Source organism: Doryrhamphus excisus, linkage group LG10 (genome assembly GCF_037039965.1).
Source record: "Doryrhamphus excisus strain RoL-2023G ecotype Guam linkage group LG10, RoL_Dexc_Guam_v1.1, whole genome shotgun sequence".
Taxonomy (NCBI): Eukaryota; Metazoa; Chordata; class Actinopteri; order Syngnathiformes; family Syngnathidae; genus Doryrhamphus; species Doryrhamphus excisus.
The window spans coordinates 990,165-1,007,974 of record NC_136366.1 but is presented as its reverse complement, the minus strand read 5'-3'; the positions used below and the strand labels follow the sequence as shown (position 1 = coordinate 1,007,974).

Sequence of the window (17,810 nt, the reverse complement as noted above, 5' to 3'; positions counted from 1 at the left end):
TCGGCTTGTGCATCGTATGACTTTCAGTACGGCAATTTACCCTGATCTCGGGTCAGGCTTTTTGCCTGCTCAGGGGGGTCCGAATGACAAAGTGACAACACTAAAGATTCAGTGCAAGGAAGGATTAGAATCTTGTCGCCTCTCGGGACATTGATCGACAGTACCTGTTAACTTACACTTTCCTGTTTGGGGCATTTATCTCCAGCCACTGGAGTGTTCCTGGGCTTAGATTGGCAGCTTTAAAAAGAGCTTTAGCTGTGAATGAGACGGTAGTTGTGATACATTGTGGCCTTGAGCAAAGAGACGGTGGGTGGAACAAGTTAGGTTAAGTCTTGGAGCTATAGACTTATAGGCTGGAGTTCCCACGGGGAGCTGACAAAGGTCAATGATGTTTGGGAACACATGAGGAGGCACTCGTGTGTTGTCCATCTCACCACTGTCCAGGGACCGGGGAGTGAGGGCGGTCTAGAGAAGGTCACGGAGATAAGGTGCCGTGTTATTTGTCGCAATGATAGCGAACTGCTGCATTTACTGCTGCATCAACGGGGGGGGCTTTATGAATAGTGACAATTTTTAGAGGAGGGGGGATGGCTTCTTCACATACTGCCAATTGTTTCTTTGGCCCTTTTTAAAGATGGACCAGTTAATTTGTGCCATTTTATTATTTGAAATAACAAAACTGACGTGTTGTAACAAGCTGTTTTATTTAACTTTCATCTTCAAGGAATCCATCCATCCATTTTCTATACCACTTATCCTCATTCCCAAGTCTTATCCCAGCTGTCTTCGTGCGAGAGGCGGGGTCCACCCTGGACTGGTGGCCAGCCAATCACAGGACACATATAGACAAACAACCATTCACACTCACATTCATACCTATGGACAATTTGGAGTCTTCAAATAGGATCCATCCATCCATTTTCTATCGCGCTTAACCTCACTAGGGTTGGGGATACAAACTCATGATCTGCTGACTGTGGACGCTAGCCACTAGGCCACCGTGCGGCACCTGGGAATAATTGTAGGAGATAGTCACTTGACCCAATTGTATTCCATTTAATCATTATCATTCAATTGATGAACAGTTAGACCAGATTATTTTATTTTATTTTATTTTATTTTATTTTATTTTATTTTATTTTATTTTATTTTATTTTATTTTATTTTATTTTATTTTATTTTATTTTATTTTATTTTATTTTATTTTATTTTATTTTATTTTATTTTAGTATACCTGTTTCTTGATACAAGTCTACAGCATGTATATAAAAGCTAGTATATAAAAGTATATAAAAGTGTTTGTATCGCACATAAGGTTTGCAGAGTTTTCCTTTGATACTGGTTTTCGGGTTTGGATGGTCATTGAGTCGCCCCTGAGTGATGCCAGCTTTGTTGTTTAAAGGACAACAGTCAATGCCCGCTACACCTCATCTTATTCAAGTCTCACTCTCGTCTCAGCGGAGGCTGTAGGTTTGCAGCTTACATTTGAGGGAGCTCATCTGAAGAAACACGGCACAATTGCCACCATGGACTCAGTGAGCTGCAATAACATCCTCCTGCCCGGAATGATTAATCAGGGATTTGGCTGACTTGATGCGGAACGAGTGCAAATGCAGATTTTTCACTTCCTTTGTTTCACAGGTTGGGCCTTTTGGAATCGTCTACTCTCCTGTCTCAGGGAGAATACATCCATAGCGAAATTCATTACGTACGACTGCACACTGTATTAAAAGAGCAGTATCAAAATGCAGTTTGGATTGTTTGTAGGGTATAACCTCGATACATCATGTTGAGAAATGCTCTAAACATTTTGTTGAGGCCAAACTAAGAAACTACTAAGAAACACAGTAATATGATAAATAACCCACAGGGTTGGTATTAAACTGGGTAAAAAAGTTACTTAGCAAATATCTGCTTGCTTAAATATATCTTGTGGTGTACCTCAGAGGTCAATATTGGGTGCAAAATTGTTCAACCATTGGGAAGTAGTAAGACTCAAGTGTGATTATTTAATTTGAGGTATTTTAAAGAATATTTTTCTTTTTTTCTCTCACATACTTTTATTTTTTCAATCTCACTGAAACAATGCCATAACAATGATGTTTTTGTGTCCATGTTAGCTTGTGAGGACTGTTTAGTTGGAGTGTTTTTTTTTTTTTTTGTACTGGACGATGGAATCTGGGTGATTCGGGGGATGGGGCTCACTCCCTTTCGAACATGTGTATGTTTATACATACATAGGTATTTTTATTTGTATTGATTTTGGTTGGTTTGTTGTGCTTTGGATGTTTTTCATGTTTGAAATAAAGAAGAACAAAAAAACTATATATAAATCACAGAATGGACAGGAAATAATTTAGCAGAGACCCGGGCCCTTGCCCATGACCGTACATGATGGAATAGACCGGTGGATTGTTCATCAATGCAGTGCCCTACGACCCCGCGGGGGTAAGGTATTCGTGATTACCTTAACCTGAGTATTGACCTCATGTAAACGTAGTGACTGACTACTTTGGAGTGTTTTTCCATGCTTAGAGGTTGCTCATTGAGAGGATAACTTGTAAAAGTGGTAAACTCACGTGTTGACACTTCACTGTGGGCTGTGCTGTATGACATTTATCCACAGTATAATGATGTCACACTTACATTAAAGACATTACACAGACGGTAGAAAGCCATGGTGTACAATAAATGTTTCTGCATACATGTATTGGCAACATGCTGACAAACTGGCACTATGAAGGATTGCACAATCAGAAAATCAAAGCTCGGGTCTCCGCAGCATCATCTCAGCTTTCTTCCCTGTATTTGATTAGAAAATGTGCAAACTTAATCATATCGGAAAAAAAAAACAGTTGAATGGCAATGTTTTAATTTTATTTGAGCATGCATATGATCATACAAATCGCAGTTCCACTTGTCCAAAAGGAGCAGGAAGAAGCAAAGCTTATTTAATCCTACTGCCCATCCGTTGAGCAAATACATGTATTCAAGTCCTTCTTCCAAAAGTAGTCTTTGCCAATTGAAAATAACACGATAACGTAACACAGTGGTAATATACTTGTCAAAGTCTTTATCACTATCATAATAATCAGTATAAATAAACATTACAGATCATAGTTAGAATAATGAGTGAGGACTGGGCTGAAACTCAACTCTGAACCCCCAATGTCACTTCCTGAAGTTTGCACTGGAACACACGTACGGCAACATACATGCACAAGTCTTATGTATGTCTGTTATTGTGTGTACTACTATGTTGGTTACTATGTTGGTTACTATGTTGAGTGTAAAGGTGGCTGCACCGACATACAGTAAGAGTGATATTTCATTGTGTTTGATTGTCCACTTTGAAAACCATAACCCAAACAAAACAAAACAAGCAATTTATCAAATTGTGATCTCCTCCATGACCTCTTTAAAGTCACGGAAACAAGTCGTTAAAGTAATTCGCCTTGAGGAGAAGAGCATTAAGTGACCACATTGACTTTTAAATGAATATGAGGTCAAAGAAAAGAGCAGATCTTTGTATCTTCAGCAACACCACCATTGCTGTAATGATGCCTTGATGATTTGGCTACCCTCCTCTGAAGTGAGTGACTGAGGCACTCTGGCCGCCATTTAGTTGACCAATTAGCTCCCCACCCCGTGATTGATGCATGTGATGCGGCGCTGCGAGATAGCTGTTAGCTGTAGCCACTCAGGCTGGTGGCAGGCTCTTTAGTCTCGTGAAAGTTGGGCAGTAGAAGCTTGGGGTCAAGGACTTTAGACGCATTAGTTGATGGTGTCACTTAAGGCTGAGGACAATGGTAATGAGCTTGTTGATGTGAATCGCTTCAACTGATGTCATCATTATCACTGCAGCATCCTTCTTTAGTCGACTGGAGTGAATCATCGTGGAGGAGTAATGCATTTCTATATCTTACATTTGATTTGTTTTTTTCTGGTGGTTACTGTAAGTCATAAAAGTCATAAAAACATGAGTCATTCTCACACCTGTTAAGAGACAACAGATCATGGTACATTTTCACAGTGAAGAATCCAATCTTCTCATTGATATTGATAGGTTGCCATAGACATTTGGCTGGGTTATGTAGAGACTCAAGCAATAGCCTTCTTAGAACACGCCAATCAAACACAAACAATCAATCAAATAATCATTTGCAATAATATACAGATACAAAAACCTTTGGTTTCTAAATCAGTGCTTAATAAAGAGTCTGAAACCAATTATTGATCTGTGTCTTATGTAGATGCAGCTTAGAGAATGTACACCAAATAAGGAAGAAATGCCAGATACCTGGATGGTTGGGTTAGGGTTAGGGTTAGGGTTAGGGTTAGAGTTAGGCTTAGGGTTAGGCTTAGGGTTAGGCTGACCCTAACCCTGAGTCAGATGATGGAGGAAAGAGCAGTGTATTTTCACAGCAAGTCACTTATAGGATGTGATTTGGCTTCCTGACATTCCACTGATGGGAGGATCAGCACTGGACAGCTCCTATGGAGGCCACAGCGTGTACAACTACATTACCGTCACCATTGCCACCAACAACTACTAACAACGTGTTTTTACTATACTCTATATATACGTAAGGTGGTTTGTACTATGATGTTACGATGTTTCTTGGGTATGGCTGCGCTCCCATAAATCCAAATCGATTTTATGTTGGCAGTCCCTCGAGAACTAGTTACAGCGCACAAGGTGCAGTCCATTATGTCGCCCAAGCGGCGGTCCGCCAATCAAAATGAAAACTCCACAAGAGATACTCCCACAAGTACTGTAGACTCTTTTGGTCCCAACTGCTGTCATGACCATCATTAAGGAAAACGATGATTGAATGCTAATGAATTATAGAAGGTAATAGATTCCATAAGTAGATCCGGGGGGAGAAAAGGAGGTTTTCCTTGGACAATATTTTAAGACCATCACCAAGGATAAAGATCGTATCCTTGAAACATGTCAAATAAAAATTGCTCCTATTCAATTTTGTTCAGCATCCTGTGTGACTGGTTTAGATGCTAATATCTGTATTATTTAGGTATAAATTATGACTATACTAAAACTTGCGTCCATGAACAGAACTTGCGTGTAAACCAAGGACCTCCTGTATTGATCCATTTGCTTACCTTGGACAGCTGCTGATAAAATGCCGAGCTGTTTACTGCACACGGTATGCCTCTCAGCTGACGCATTAGTGGGGAAAAAAAAAAATATTATACCCACTCCGCTTCATCACGACTCTGACCTTCTTCATTTTCATGCTCATTTTGAGAGGCGTTCAGATTCATTGATGTGTGTTTCATTGATGTACAAGTGACAAGTGGAAAACCAGTCAGGGTTCCTTTTAACCTACACAGACATCAGCATTAGATGGAGATTTGACTTTGTTGTTATTTTCTTCAAGACCCTGGTGTGTACCAGGCAGGAACCATTTCTAATGTCTCTACATCTCGGTTGCAATTCTCGTTATGAGCATGCCTGTCAATAGTATCAGAGAACTGTCTATCTGAGTGATCATTTTTGTTGGGCTGATGGCTTTGATTGAGAAATACAAGCATCTTTTCACACACACACACACACACACACACACACACACACATACACACACGCATGCACAGACACAGTGAGTCATTTGGCTTTGGTCCCACTGTAGCTGCCGGAGGGTTGGAGTTGACTACAGAAGGGGACCTTCATTGATCAAAACATGAATGGGGGGAAGGGAGCAAGGAGCAAGCTGACTATGGCAATACTTGAAGAGATCGATTATAGGGATGTGAAATCGACGCACAAGAGCACTCCAATAAATCCTCCATCCTATGCTTGCTTGTGGTGAAGAGCATTTGATTTCGCAGCATGACGGAGGCTGAGATGCTTACACAGAAGGCAAAACATCAGCTACATACATCAATTATTATGGTTATGGATACATACAGTGCAGACCAAAAAAATATTAGATACCATGTGTAGTCCAAGCCAACAAGAGCTAATAGGGCGCTCCATACTGCCATAGTTTGGTTGGTTTTTGCTGAACTTTCATGTTCTTACATGAGCATTGAAACCATGTAAAAAAAACATGATTATGATTATGATTATTATTATTAAACATGAAAAAACATGATGATCCTTCATGATTACTCATGATTTACTCATATATGTCACCATTTTACTCTCGGAGGGCAATACACCAACTTCTGTCTTCTTCATATTGGAGGAAAATATAACATTTGCCCCCTGCTGGGACAGAAATACATTGCCTTTCAGTCAGAAATTCACACACAAGATGCATAAGACTTTGATCTGTAAATGATGTAAATTATGAATTATCTCACAGGCACAATAGTCTCATCCATGCTAAAACCCCATAAATCCCATGATGTCATTTCCTAACACCAGAAAAAAAAACATTTACACCAACATACTATATGAGTATAAGTGTTATTTATATTTTAGACTGGTTATTTTCTATTGTTGTGTGTATTATATTAGGGAATGTGAGTGTAAAGGTGACTATAGGGGTGTTATTTCATGTTTAGAGGGCTCTAATAATATTTAAATAAGTATTCTGAAGGCCGTATATGAAAATATTTCATTTCTAAATAACGAATCTTACATCACATAACTTTACTTTTGGTGTGTATATATTATATTGATATTGTAAGCATTATAATAACAAGGCATTACATGTTTTATAAAAAAATCAACACTAGTGCAGTACAATACAAATGATACAGCACACACATAAATAACTACAAAAAATATACGTCAAACATCCATGCCGTAACATTACAATTGTACATTGTACTGATGCTATTAATTACGGACTGTTGATCCATTTGGTGGAAACGCAGTAAAAAAAAAATGCACCAAATCTACTTACTCCGTTACAACTGTAAGCTCATTGTCCTGGCAGAATTCATCAGAACATCATCGCGGCAGCAACTTAATATCAGGCTTAAAATGAGCTTAAGGTGTACAGTGCAATTCAAACTGTGCATGAGTGTCAGGAAAAATCTGCTTCTAGCTCCAAAATCCATGCGAGACGAGACAAGTAAGTGAGAATAGAGAGAAGTTCAATTTAATACAACTTGCATGCATTACAACCGCAACAGACACATATGAAGAAAATGAAGAGTATCCGTGAGGTTACAGTAACCTAGACTAGTTTATACTCCGGGTTTAGTGTGGCATAGACAATTTTACACCCCAGGGTATGGTTTCAATGTATACCACAGTATGAAAAAGTCACAGTTTCAAAACCACTACAATTTCATATTGTTTCTGTAATATGAGAGAAAGTGGAGTTTGTTTTATTTTTCAGATTTTATTTTATATTTTGTGGAGGTTGGCTGCAGGCTTCCACAGCGGTGCACACACACCAAGCTTGTGGAGGCACACGCCACTTTATTCAGATACTGTGATCACATCCTCGGCTTGGTGTGACATTTATTGTTTTTTTTGGGGGTTTTTTTTGTTTTTTTTGAGCTCTCAGCACTCTTAATGGAACCGATGACCACCCACCTGAAATTATAATAGACACAAACAAACCGCAGACAGGAAATAGTAAGCTGAATTGCCTTGGAGTGAGTGTCTCGTCCTTACTTGCGAGTTCATCATCAATCCAGTGATATCTAGATGACCACCAAAGCCATGAGACTTTCATTTGAAGCAGCCAAGGATTAGCGGGAATGAATTAATATGGTAAAAAGAAGCCATAAATATACATCCTTTCCTCCGCCTTTTCATTCCGCTTTAATGTGTTTCCCACGTCTGCTGGATGTGCCCTGCCCACACCCATGGGTATTTTCCAAGCAAAAAAATTACTTTCGCACTGAAAAAAGCAGAACAGTGGATTTTTATTTTTTTATTTATTTTTTTTGTGGATAGCCAGTGTTGCCTTAAAGCGAGTTTCGATAATGTGCCCACTAGTGCCTTTCAAGATTAGCACTATAGGAAACGGATGGACATAAGTTGCAGAAAAGCATAATGGCATGCATTGCTGACAAGTCACTGAATGAATTGCTGATATAATATATTTTATATATTTTATATATATATATATATATATATATATATTATATATTTTATATTTATAAAATATATTTTATTTTATATAAAATAAATAAATAAAATAAAATAAATATAATTTATTTTATATAAAATATATGAATATTTTAATAATATTTGGAAAATATGCACACATTTTTTGCTTCATAATTTTTTTTGTTGCTGTCAAGAAATAATGGAGTGTTATCGCACTTATAAAGCATTCAGTGTACATTATTATATTTAATTTGATAAATGCTAGTTATGATTATGCACTAAAATACATATATTTTGCTAAGATACACATTCATGTCACACTGACTTGCTATGATTATCTGCTCAAAGCCTCTTGTTTTCCACAACAAGTCCTCTACAAGCTTACAGCCAATCAAAGGGCACATATGGACAATTTGGAGTGGCCAATTAACCTAGCATGTTTTTGGAATGTGGGAGGAAACCGGAGTACCCGGAGAAAACCCACGCATGCACGGGCTTCAAACATTCAAACTCCACACATAGATGCCCAAGCAGAGAATCAAACACAGATCTTCCAGATCGCCTGAATGTCAGGCCAACATACTAACCACTCTCCCACCGTGCGGCCTCTCAAAGAACTTGTCTTATCTATTTTGGAGCCAGCACTTGATTTTTTTCTTGGCAGTTTTGCTAAAGAATGAGACTGCATGTTTGTTTGGCATTGGCACTGACCATTTCAACGGTGAGAAGACTCGGGTTTCACTGGTTGGTTGTTTGGCAGAAATACTTCAATACTTGAATATGAAGTTGAAAAACAGGAATAAATTAAATCAACCTACCTATAAAAATGCAGTTTCATTGTTTTAAACTTTAGCAGCTATCTTTAAAAATGAGATTAAGAAAGTGGTTAATCAGGTTGCAGCCATGCCTCTGCAGTACATAATGTCAACTTCCATTTGATTTAAGGAGCCCGGCTCCATATAGTCATCATGCATATTCATGGACTTATGGTAAAGGTGCTCACCATATAAGGACCCGATCGCTCTCATCCGCTATTGTGGAGCTTCATAGAAAGGTTGCCATGGTGATACTTGGCCAGTGCCAGCCATACAATACTGCCAGTGAATCACATCAATCACAGCAGCAAGGATTGTGAACCATGTTTTTCCCTCATTATACAATCGTTTTAAATATCACATATGTAGGAGACAAATCGTAAATCGTAAAGTCACGCACTTGCATGTTTGTGTAACAATGATTGGGTGACTTGTTGATTGCACATTTTTGCTGATGTTATGACGGCAGCCATGGTTCAGGACCTGACAATTTTAGAAATGATCCACACACAGTAAGCCCAGTGCCCTGAAATGTAATGTGATGATGCAATCTCGGAGCACGGAGCAATTCACGCTCATTTCACTTCTGAGCTGAATCTCAAATTACAATCTGAAAAGGCCCAAAGTGATGACCGTTTGTTTTCTAGCTCAGCCGCACACACAATACGAGCTGCTGGAGTTGAATACTTCATTTCCACTAAATGTGTCATAATACACTCCGGATCAAAATTTTAAGAGCAGTTAAAAATTGCAAGAATTTAAATTTTTCAATGTTGGAGCTTAAGGAGGCAAAAAAGCAAAAAAAATTGGAGTGAGACGAAAATTTTTTTTTTTTGCAAACAACCCATCCATCTATCTTCATTTATCCTCACCAGGGTCATGGGTGTGCTGGAGCCTATCCCAGCTGTCTTCATGCGAGAGGCGGGGTACACCCTGGACTGGTCGCCAGCCAATCCCAGGGCACATATAGACAAACAACCATTCACACTCACATTCATACCTATGGACAATTTGGAGTGGCCAATTAACCTAGCATGTTTTTTTGGAATGTGGGAGGAAACCAGATTACCCGGAGAAAACCGGTGGGCAAATGGCCATTAAACTCAACTAGACTGTTCAAGTTCAAGACCATTGCGAAAATAAAAATAAAAAATGTAAACAATGCTAAAGTAGAACATTTTATTATTATTAGTTTGGAGTTTTTTTATTCAAAAAAATGACTCGGTCACCTCAAAAATCGGTTTGGGCATGCTTGACGGCAGTGTTTACAGGATGATAGCGGGAATGTTGCACCAGCTTCATGGAGATTATCCACTTTCGGAAGTGATGTCCATTTTCTTCCCTTGCCGTCATCCCCTGGTTCAAACACGGAAAGCTTTTTTGCCGTTGACTTCAAAAGATGATGATTGTGTGAACATAGAAATCACATTGAATCTACGTACATCTTTCAACGTCGCATTGTAATTTCAGCCATTGGCTAAGAAAGGCCAATTCCACTTCTAAAAAAAATGTTGTTATTGAAGATCAGGCGGGAACAATTTATGATTATGAGATGTGCACAGCAATTCAGGATTTTAACACCAGGCTCATACGAGGGAAGTCAATGTAATACCATTCATGATGACTAACAGCATTTAAAAAAGATGACTTCGTTCTGGAAATCCCTGGTGAAAGTCATCCGGTCTCGCTGTAACACCTGAGTCTGGTGTGTCTTCTATAATACCTGACAGTCTTGGGTGTTAAACTTGGCACCCGTGTTCTGCCTTTCCACTATTCCCTTTCACAGAGTTACACCTCAGATGCTACAGGACCGCCAGAGCTGGCAAATTCAACTTCAACCCTCCCATTTGGTATCAATGCTGCTCAGGCAGAACGACAATCTGGGAAAAAGCAGCCAATCACAGCTTGAAAAGGCAATGTGGGAGGGACTTTAATGATATCGAAACTACAATTAGAGGTCAGGAACATCACTGAGTACAATGTTGTTATGCCTTTTGATTATGTCCAATTTATGTCACTCATCAAGTGCAAACCACCATCCAAATTTATGCAAGTTATGCAAATACTGAATACCTTGTTTATCACTGTTTATTCATTTCATAACTGAAATGAAGTAGGTTTTCTTATTTTCTTTCTATTCAGAAATTTAATATTTTTGTAGTTGGAGCATAGAAAACCTTTTTACGGCCTTCTAATACATATGTTTTAGCATAATTAGAGCCCGCTATACATGAAATAGCACCCCTATAGTCACCCTTACACTTGCATTTCCCAATATAGTAGACATAATAAAGATAAATATGATTTGTGCTTGTATTTGCTGCTGTAAACGTGTTCCGGTGCTAAGGGAGTTGAGTAGGGGGAGTACAGAAAGTTACAGAGTTGAGTTTCATTTAGCCCTTTTTTATGCTTTAATGCTTAAATTATTAATAATATGTCATTAATATGCCTATTGTTTGCTGATAATATAACAGATTCAATCCCAAAACAGCATGCTTCATGTATCATGTATTTTGGAAGCCACAAATATGACACAAAATGTTATTAATATAGACTATAATCTTTCATATCCTCCACCACAGTATTTCTCTTTGCTCTTTGCCCTGAACGCAGCACAGGATTCTCTTGTTTTAAAGGCACGCCTCCTTTCTCTTTGTTCATCACAAATATACGCTGCAACGTTATAATCCACAATGCTCTTACTGCTGTCCATCTGTTGCAGCCGAGCGCATGTTTTTTATGCGGCACACGCCTTTGACGTCACCGTCTGAGTCAGAGCCGCCTGAGGAGCTGCAGCACAGCTCTGTCCGTCCAAAGCAAACAGCCCAAATTCTCGTGTCAGTTCTGCTCACTCGGTTCCCCCACACAACAGAACACCACCCGTCTAGGGGAAAAGTTAGTTTCCCTCCCGAACTGTCACTTGTTTGTCATGGTCAGTGTGTCTTTTTAAGTGTATTTGTGCTGACGGGACTGTCCTTGATTACAACAAAAAGAATGCAAATCTCCCGTTGTGATTGTCAGCGGTTCTCCAGGCCAAATCTCAGCGAGCTGCCCATTGTGCCCGTGCAAATAAATATTATTATTATGTTTTATTTTTTCTATAATGACCCACAGGGGTTTGTTCAAACTTCCCTTCATCAGCATCTCTTTGAATGAAGGTTTGATGATAATGCGACGTTCCCAAGGTGGTTTGTTGCCTTCCCACAATCACACTATTATGTTTTTGCATGCTGCCTGTTTTGTAGCATTCTCTAAAGCAAGGCATTAAAAACGGATGTAGAGGATGGAGACGAGGGGGTGGATGAGAGTCTGCAAAAAAGAAAAACCAGAGAGGACGTATGGGTGTGTGTGATTATGGTCACCAAGGTTACAGCACGAGATCTTTGAGGAAGGACAGGAGGTTGGTTAGCCGACGAAATAAGCTGTGAAGTGGGATGAGGTATTAAAGGGTTCATAAAATGGGGCTCAAGCAGGGGGAAAAACAGTTCCAACTGGGACCTTTTGAAATCCCTTTTGACGCAACATGTCGAGGTAATGCTTTGTAAATATTAGAAAATAGTTATAGTTTTTCATCCATGCCTTGACCATCACAGATGCAAAAATCCTTCTCAGCTTTTTTACTGTCCAGTAATTCCTTGTTTTCCACCTGCTAATTGGTTCTAGACCTATCCATGGTAAGTGAATTTTCGCAAAATAGGATTTCTGATTTAGAAATCAAATATTTTTGCTGTTTAATATAGTTTTTTAACATTATTAGAGCCCTCTTGGCATGAAATACCGCCCTCATAGTGACCTTGTATTACACTTGTATTAGCCAATATAGTGGACATAATAAGAGAAAATAAGTCATTTAAGACATAAGTCACACTTACTACTTACTACTACTACTACTTGTGTGTGTTGCTTTAAATATTTTCCGGTGATACAGGACAGGAAATGACATAGAGGGTTAAGAGTCGAGTTTTAGCTTGCCGTGGGTCACGACCTCAACAGTAGCCCATGTTAGGGATTATTTTGTCTGTTGTGAGATCATTCAAATTTGTAATAGCCATTTGAAATTCTTAATTTAAGAAAAAATATCAAAAATATCAAGCATTTTTTACCAATAATCTGCCATTTTAAACCACAAAACAGCATGATTTATTACTTTTATATTTTTGAAAAACCACGAAAGAGTGAAGCTATGAAATTCGAAGCAAGGCATGGTGAGTGACGACTTCATTGTCTGTTTTCAGTGGTGTTGGGAAGGCAGGCCGCCAAAGTGTTCAGAGGCGAGAACCATGCACTGTAAATTCGCAAGGACCGCCTGTCTTTATTACTGCTCCGCGTTGTCGGATGGAAATCAATAGCTTTTACAGATTCAGTCAATGAGGAAACGTAATAGCCAAAAGGCCATGTTTGAAAATCATCACCAGCTCTGTAGACACGGTGCTTGTAATCTGGAAGAATCATGCTTAAGCACATGCTTGCTCACCGCTAAAGAATTATTGTGGATCAAAATAATCCATCCTTGAGATGGTCTTTAAACGGTATAAATGTAAACAATACAGAGTGTGTTGGATTAAAACCATTGAAATGTTGACTTTACATTTATTTCAGTTTGTTATTCATTGTGACGATCTGGCCAATAGGCAGCCACAAACATATGAGCGATACAGTAATGCCTCGTCACTTTTGTGCCTTCACTCTATCAAGTTTTTTTTTAATAGATTAATTAATAAATCATTGCTGTTTCATGGTTATAGCTAATTATTTGTTAAAAATGTGCATATTTAAGCAAATATTTATTCATTCAGTCATTCCGAGTTCCGAGTTCCTGAGTTCAATTCCACCCTCGGCCATGTCTGTGTGGAGTTTGCATGTTCTCCCTGTACATGCGTGGCTTTTCTCCGGGTACTCCGGTTTCCTCCCACATTCCAAAAACATGCTTGGTTAATTAGCCACTCCAAATTGTCCATAGGTATGAATGTGAGTGTGAATGGTTGTTTGTCTATACTATGTGCCCTGTGATTGGCTGGCCACCAGTCCAGGGTGTACCCTCGCCTCTCGCCCAAAGACAGCTGGGATAGGCTCCAGCACACTCCGTGACCCTCGTGATGATAAACGGTAGAAAATGAATGAATGAATGTATGAATGAAAACATAAATATAGACATTAAAAATAGATGTTAAGTCTAAATTTAAAATAAAAACAAATCAGCCTTGAGCTCCAGCCTTCCCTCACCACAGGATTTCAGCACATTAGGCATTCCTGCACAGTCTAATGGCATCCAATCAGGACACAGCTTTCCAACAGGCAAGGAAGACAAACGCAATGATGTGAAATTAAGAGAAATTGCCCCTCTTTCAAGAATAGTATTTTTGGATTGCACATTTTTTATAATTTTATAATAATTTTATTGAAACATATATGAATATTTGGGTCTAGAATTGCCTTTGCATCCAATCACTGTATCATAAATTCTAATACTAGTATTACTAGTATGTAATACTTTGACGTGATGCACTCTGTCAGACAATGTTTAATACTGTAATTATTGCAGAATGCATTGTTTAGTCTCACGATCAATATCTTGAATCTTAATGAGTTATGACGAACAATATATGTATTTGTGTGTTTTTTTCCAAGTTTATGCCAAGTATATTCTAAAGTCACTTGGTAAACTTGTTTCATAACATACACGCGGTGCATTTGACAAGACAGCGCTGTGCTGTGTGTCAGTCGCTCATGAAACAGTTCAATCGGGGGACCCAATTGAACTTCTGATCAACCCCTGTCAATTTCAGACTTAAAATAATGTACTGATTTAAGCCCAACCCATTAATGTTTAAACCAAGTACAGCTGGGGATACGTTTAATTTAGATGGGTGAACCGATACAGATATTGATACATCCGTAGCCATTTTGATATTTTGTAAAACATATAGATGGGAAAAATATTTTACAAATATTTAAATGTTCTTCTTAAATATTCTTTTTATTTTTTGTAAGATTATCAATGTAATATAAATAGAAAATATATTTTATTATATATCTAATAATGGGACTTTAGAAAATAATATGTATTTTTCTTTAATATTGCAACTTTATGCTTCTAAAATGACATTTTTTCATAATATATTATTCTGTTTAGATTGTAACTTTTCTGCTTAGAATATTACTTCATTCTCATAAAAATAAAGCTGTTTTATTCTGTGTTGGAAAATGTTCTTCTCATAATCAGGGCTTTATTCCCATAATATTTTGACTTTATTTTTGTTATTTAAAGTTTATTTGTTGTTTTGTTTGTTTCTTTGTTTTGTTTGTCTTTGTTCCGATGAAATTATGTTTTTTTCATAAAATAATTATGTTTAAAACATTTGTATTTTTTTTATATATATTATATTTTTATTATATATTTTGACTTTATTCTAAAAAAATGAATGATGGGTGATTTTTTTTTTTTTTTTTTTTTTTTGATGGGTGATTTTTCAACTGTTGCTGTTCTCGCTGGAACTTAAGTGAAATGCCAGTCAGGATGTAGTCCCATTCCACAGGTTCCCACAAGGAAAAAGAGCAAAATGACATTTCCCAGTCACCTGCCCCACCATCGAATCTCTCTCACAGCCCCCTCACCCTCACCTGTTTTCTGTTTGGGGCGAGTTTTTCTTTAGTTTCAACGCGTGAAAAGAAGATGAAGTCAGACCAGTTGTCTCTTTAAATCAAACTGCGGTGTTGATGTGCCCTCAAGCTGAAATGGTAAGAACCATTTCCACCTCTGCGGCAGGGAGTCTGACCAAACAGGCGCACTAGCGCGCTTCAAACGGGGTTCTCACTCCAGCGGTCGCTGGTGGTGGCTTCCATTCGTTGTCTTTTAATTGGGACTTGTTGCGGAGTCTTCTTTTTGCGCCTCTTTTGCAAATCGGGGACACCACTGAATGTTTATCTCCCTTTTTCATTCAATCCGCAGAACTCAGTGGCGGTTGCCTCCATCCATTTACCTTTCGCTGCTCCGCACACCTCCTCCTCCTCCTCCTCTGCGTGGCAATCTGTTGATAACTCCACTTGCAGACTGCAGTTTATTGTCTTCCGCAATGGAAAACTCTTCCCATGCACCGGGAATTCATCCAATCTGGCCGACGACGGGAAACGAAGGAGCGTCGCGACACCAGTTGCATTCACCAAATTAGGTAAGAGGAAATCCATTTTCATGATGTCAACGCTCTGTCTTGTTTTGTTTGCGCACAGTCGCGACGTGTTGACGCACACGTTGTTGTTCCAATTCATGCTTAGCGTTTATTTACTGTACGTCGTTGCCACTTTACCCCTGATCTAATCTTTGCATGCGTTTTAATGCACTTCTTTACAAGTACACTTTCCACTTGATTTCCTAAACTGAACCCCCCCCCCCCCATTTTTTTTTTTTTTTTTTTTTTGCAGATGGCTGCAGCCTGGGGAGCGTCGTTCACTCCGTCACTATCGCACTCAGGCACTTTGCATTGGGGGTAGAACCCACCGCAGCCTACTGGGACTTTGACCTGCTGGATGGACATGGTGGCTGGAGGGCAGAGGGCTGCCACATAACAGGCTCCGGGGGCAACACGACCACCATTCACTGCACCCACCTTAATAACTTTGCTGTGCTCATGGTGAGTAGTCGGATGTGGCGGTGTCATTCATGTTAGCACACTAGCACCCCCCCCCCCCCTTTCTATTCCAATGCTCTTGCAGCCTATTATGGCTCGAAAGCTTCCTTGTTTTCACGCAGGGGGTGTTTTAGACCTCCCTTTTATAGTTCTCCGCAGATGCATCAAATATGCGGATTTTTTTTCTTCTTCTAATTAAAATTCCAAATGCTTTAAATATCCCGGCAAGGAGGAGTTGCTTGTTCTATTTGGACATTTTTTTCCATAAAGAGAATGCTAATAGAAGCCAAGGAGCGCCTTGTCAGGAGCTATTCGCCTCGGAGCGCAAGTGGTGTTTTAATTGGTCGCAACCATCGCGCCGAGAGAAAATGTTGGACTGCGAAGCCTAGCGTGGTTCATTTGTGCCGCTCAAGTTGATCTCGACGCCGCCGAGATGCCTCCTCCAGACGACGTCCCCCTCTTCGCATTGATTCCATGAGGATAATAGCCGAAGCGCAATCGGCGACCGCATCGTCCGCGTTGCTCCATGCGCAGAGTCGCTTTGGCGCCTGGTCTGATTATTATTTTTATTTTTTTTTTTGGATGAAAAGAAATCATCCGGATGTTTACCGAAGAGTGGGATTCGTTAGACTGGGAGGTCAGTTTTCAGTGGAGCATGAAAAGTGATGTGATGCAAGTTACAGTTTACCTGCATGTTTTATGAGGTGCGATTCCCGGGTGTTGGGAATAAGATGGTTGGAAAAACGCCGCATAGGAATGACAAAGTGTGGTCATACAGGCAGCGTGCGTGTGTGCGTGCGTGTGGGTGGGTGTTGGAGAGAAGAGTGTGGCGTCCGTGGAGAATACTAAAGTGTTAGGAGCTGGAGAGCAGATGTCAGGTTGTCATTGTGCGTGCATTTTTCACAGAAACGCCGTCTTGGGGAGGCGCGCCGTGTGTGTGGGGAGAGGAGGGGGGAGGTGGGGGCGACATTTGCAATCTCCCGGCTTCTCGTCGGCGATGTGAACTTCGACAGACATGGCGGAAAAGCCGTTAGCACGACGCGCACGTCGAAGGTCTGCTGGTGGAAGCCTTTGCGCCTGGGATCGCGCGTCTGCGGATGCAGTCACCACACCCGCTCGCTCTCCGCAGTGCCCGCGAAAAAGACCCCTGTTTACAGACCTGTGACATCACTCTATCTAAAATACATTCGTCTTTTTGATAACCAAAACAGGAAGCCTTATTTATTCTGCAAGGCTGAATACACCAGACCTGTTGCTTGCATCCTGTCACGGCACAAGATGTTTACATGCATTCCCTCAATTGAGCTGGCCTGTTTGTTGATTATTTGAAGT

General features: G+C 39.7%; 1 protein-coding gene across 3 annotated transcripts in view; it reads left to right on the top strand.

The window, feature by feature from the left end:
* Positions 1-17,810, top strand: part of adgra1b (adhesion G protein-coupled receptor A1b) — a 146,840-nt gene that overhangs the window by 78,176 nt on the left and 50,854 nt on the right. The window contains exons 1-3 of one of the 3 annotated variants that reach the window (XM_058055982.2): positions 15,356-15,591; positions 15,803-16,022; positions 16,273-16,481. In XM_058055982.2, the coding sequence (XP_057911965.2) occupies positions 15,571-15,591; positions 15,803-16,022; positions 16,273-16,481 (450 nt within the window). In that variant the 5' untranslated portion in view covers positions 15,356-15,570. Of the gene's footprint in view, positions 1-15,355; positions 15,592-15,802; positions 16,023-16,272; positions 16,482-16,544; positions 17,116-17,810 lie in introns of those variants that run through there. The other 2 variants (XM_058055964.2, XM_058055992.2) reach the window with 2 other exon arrangements.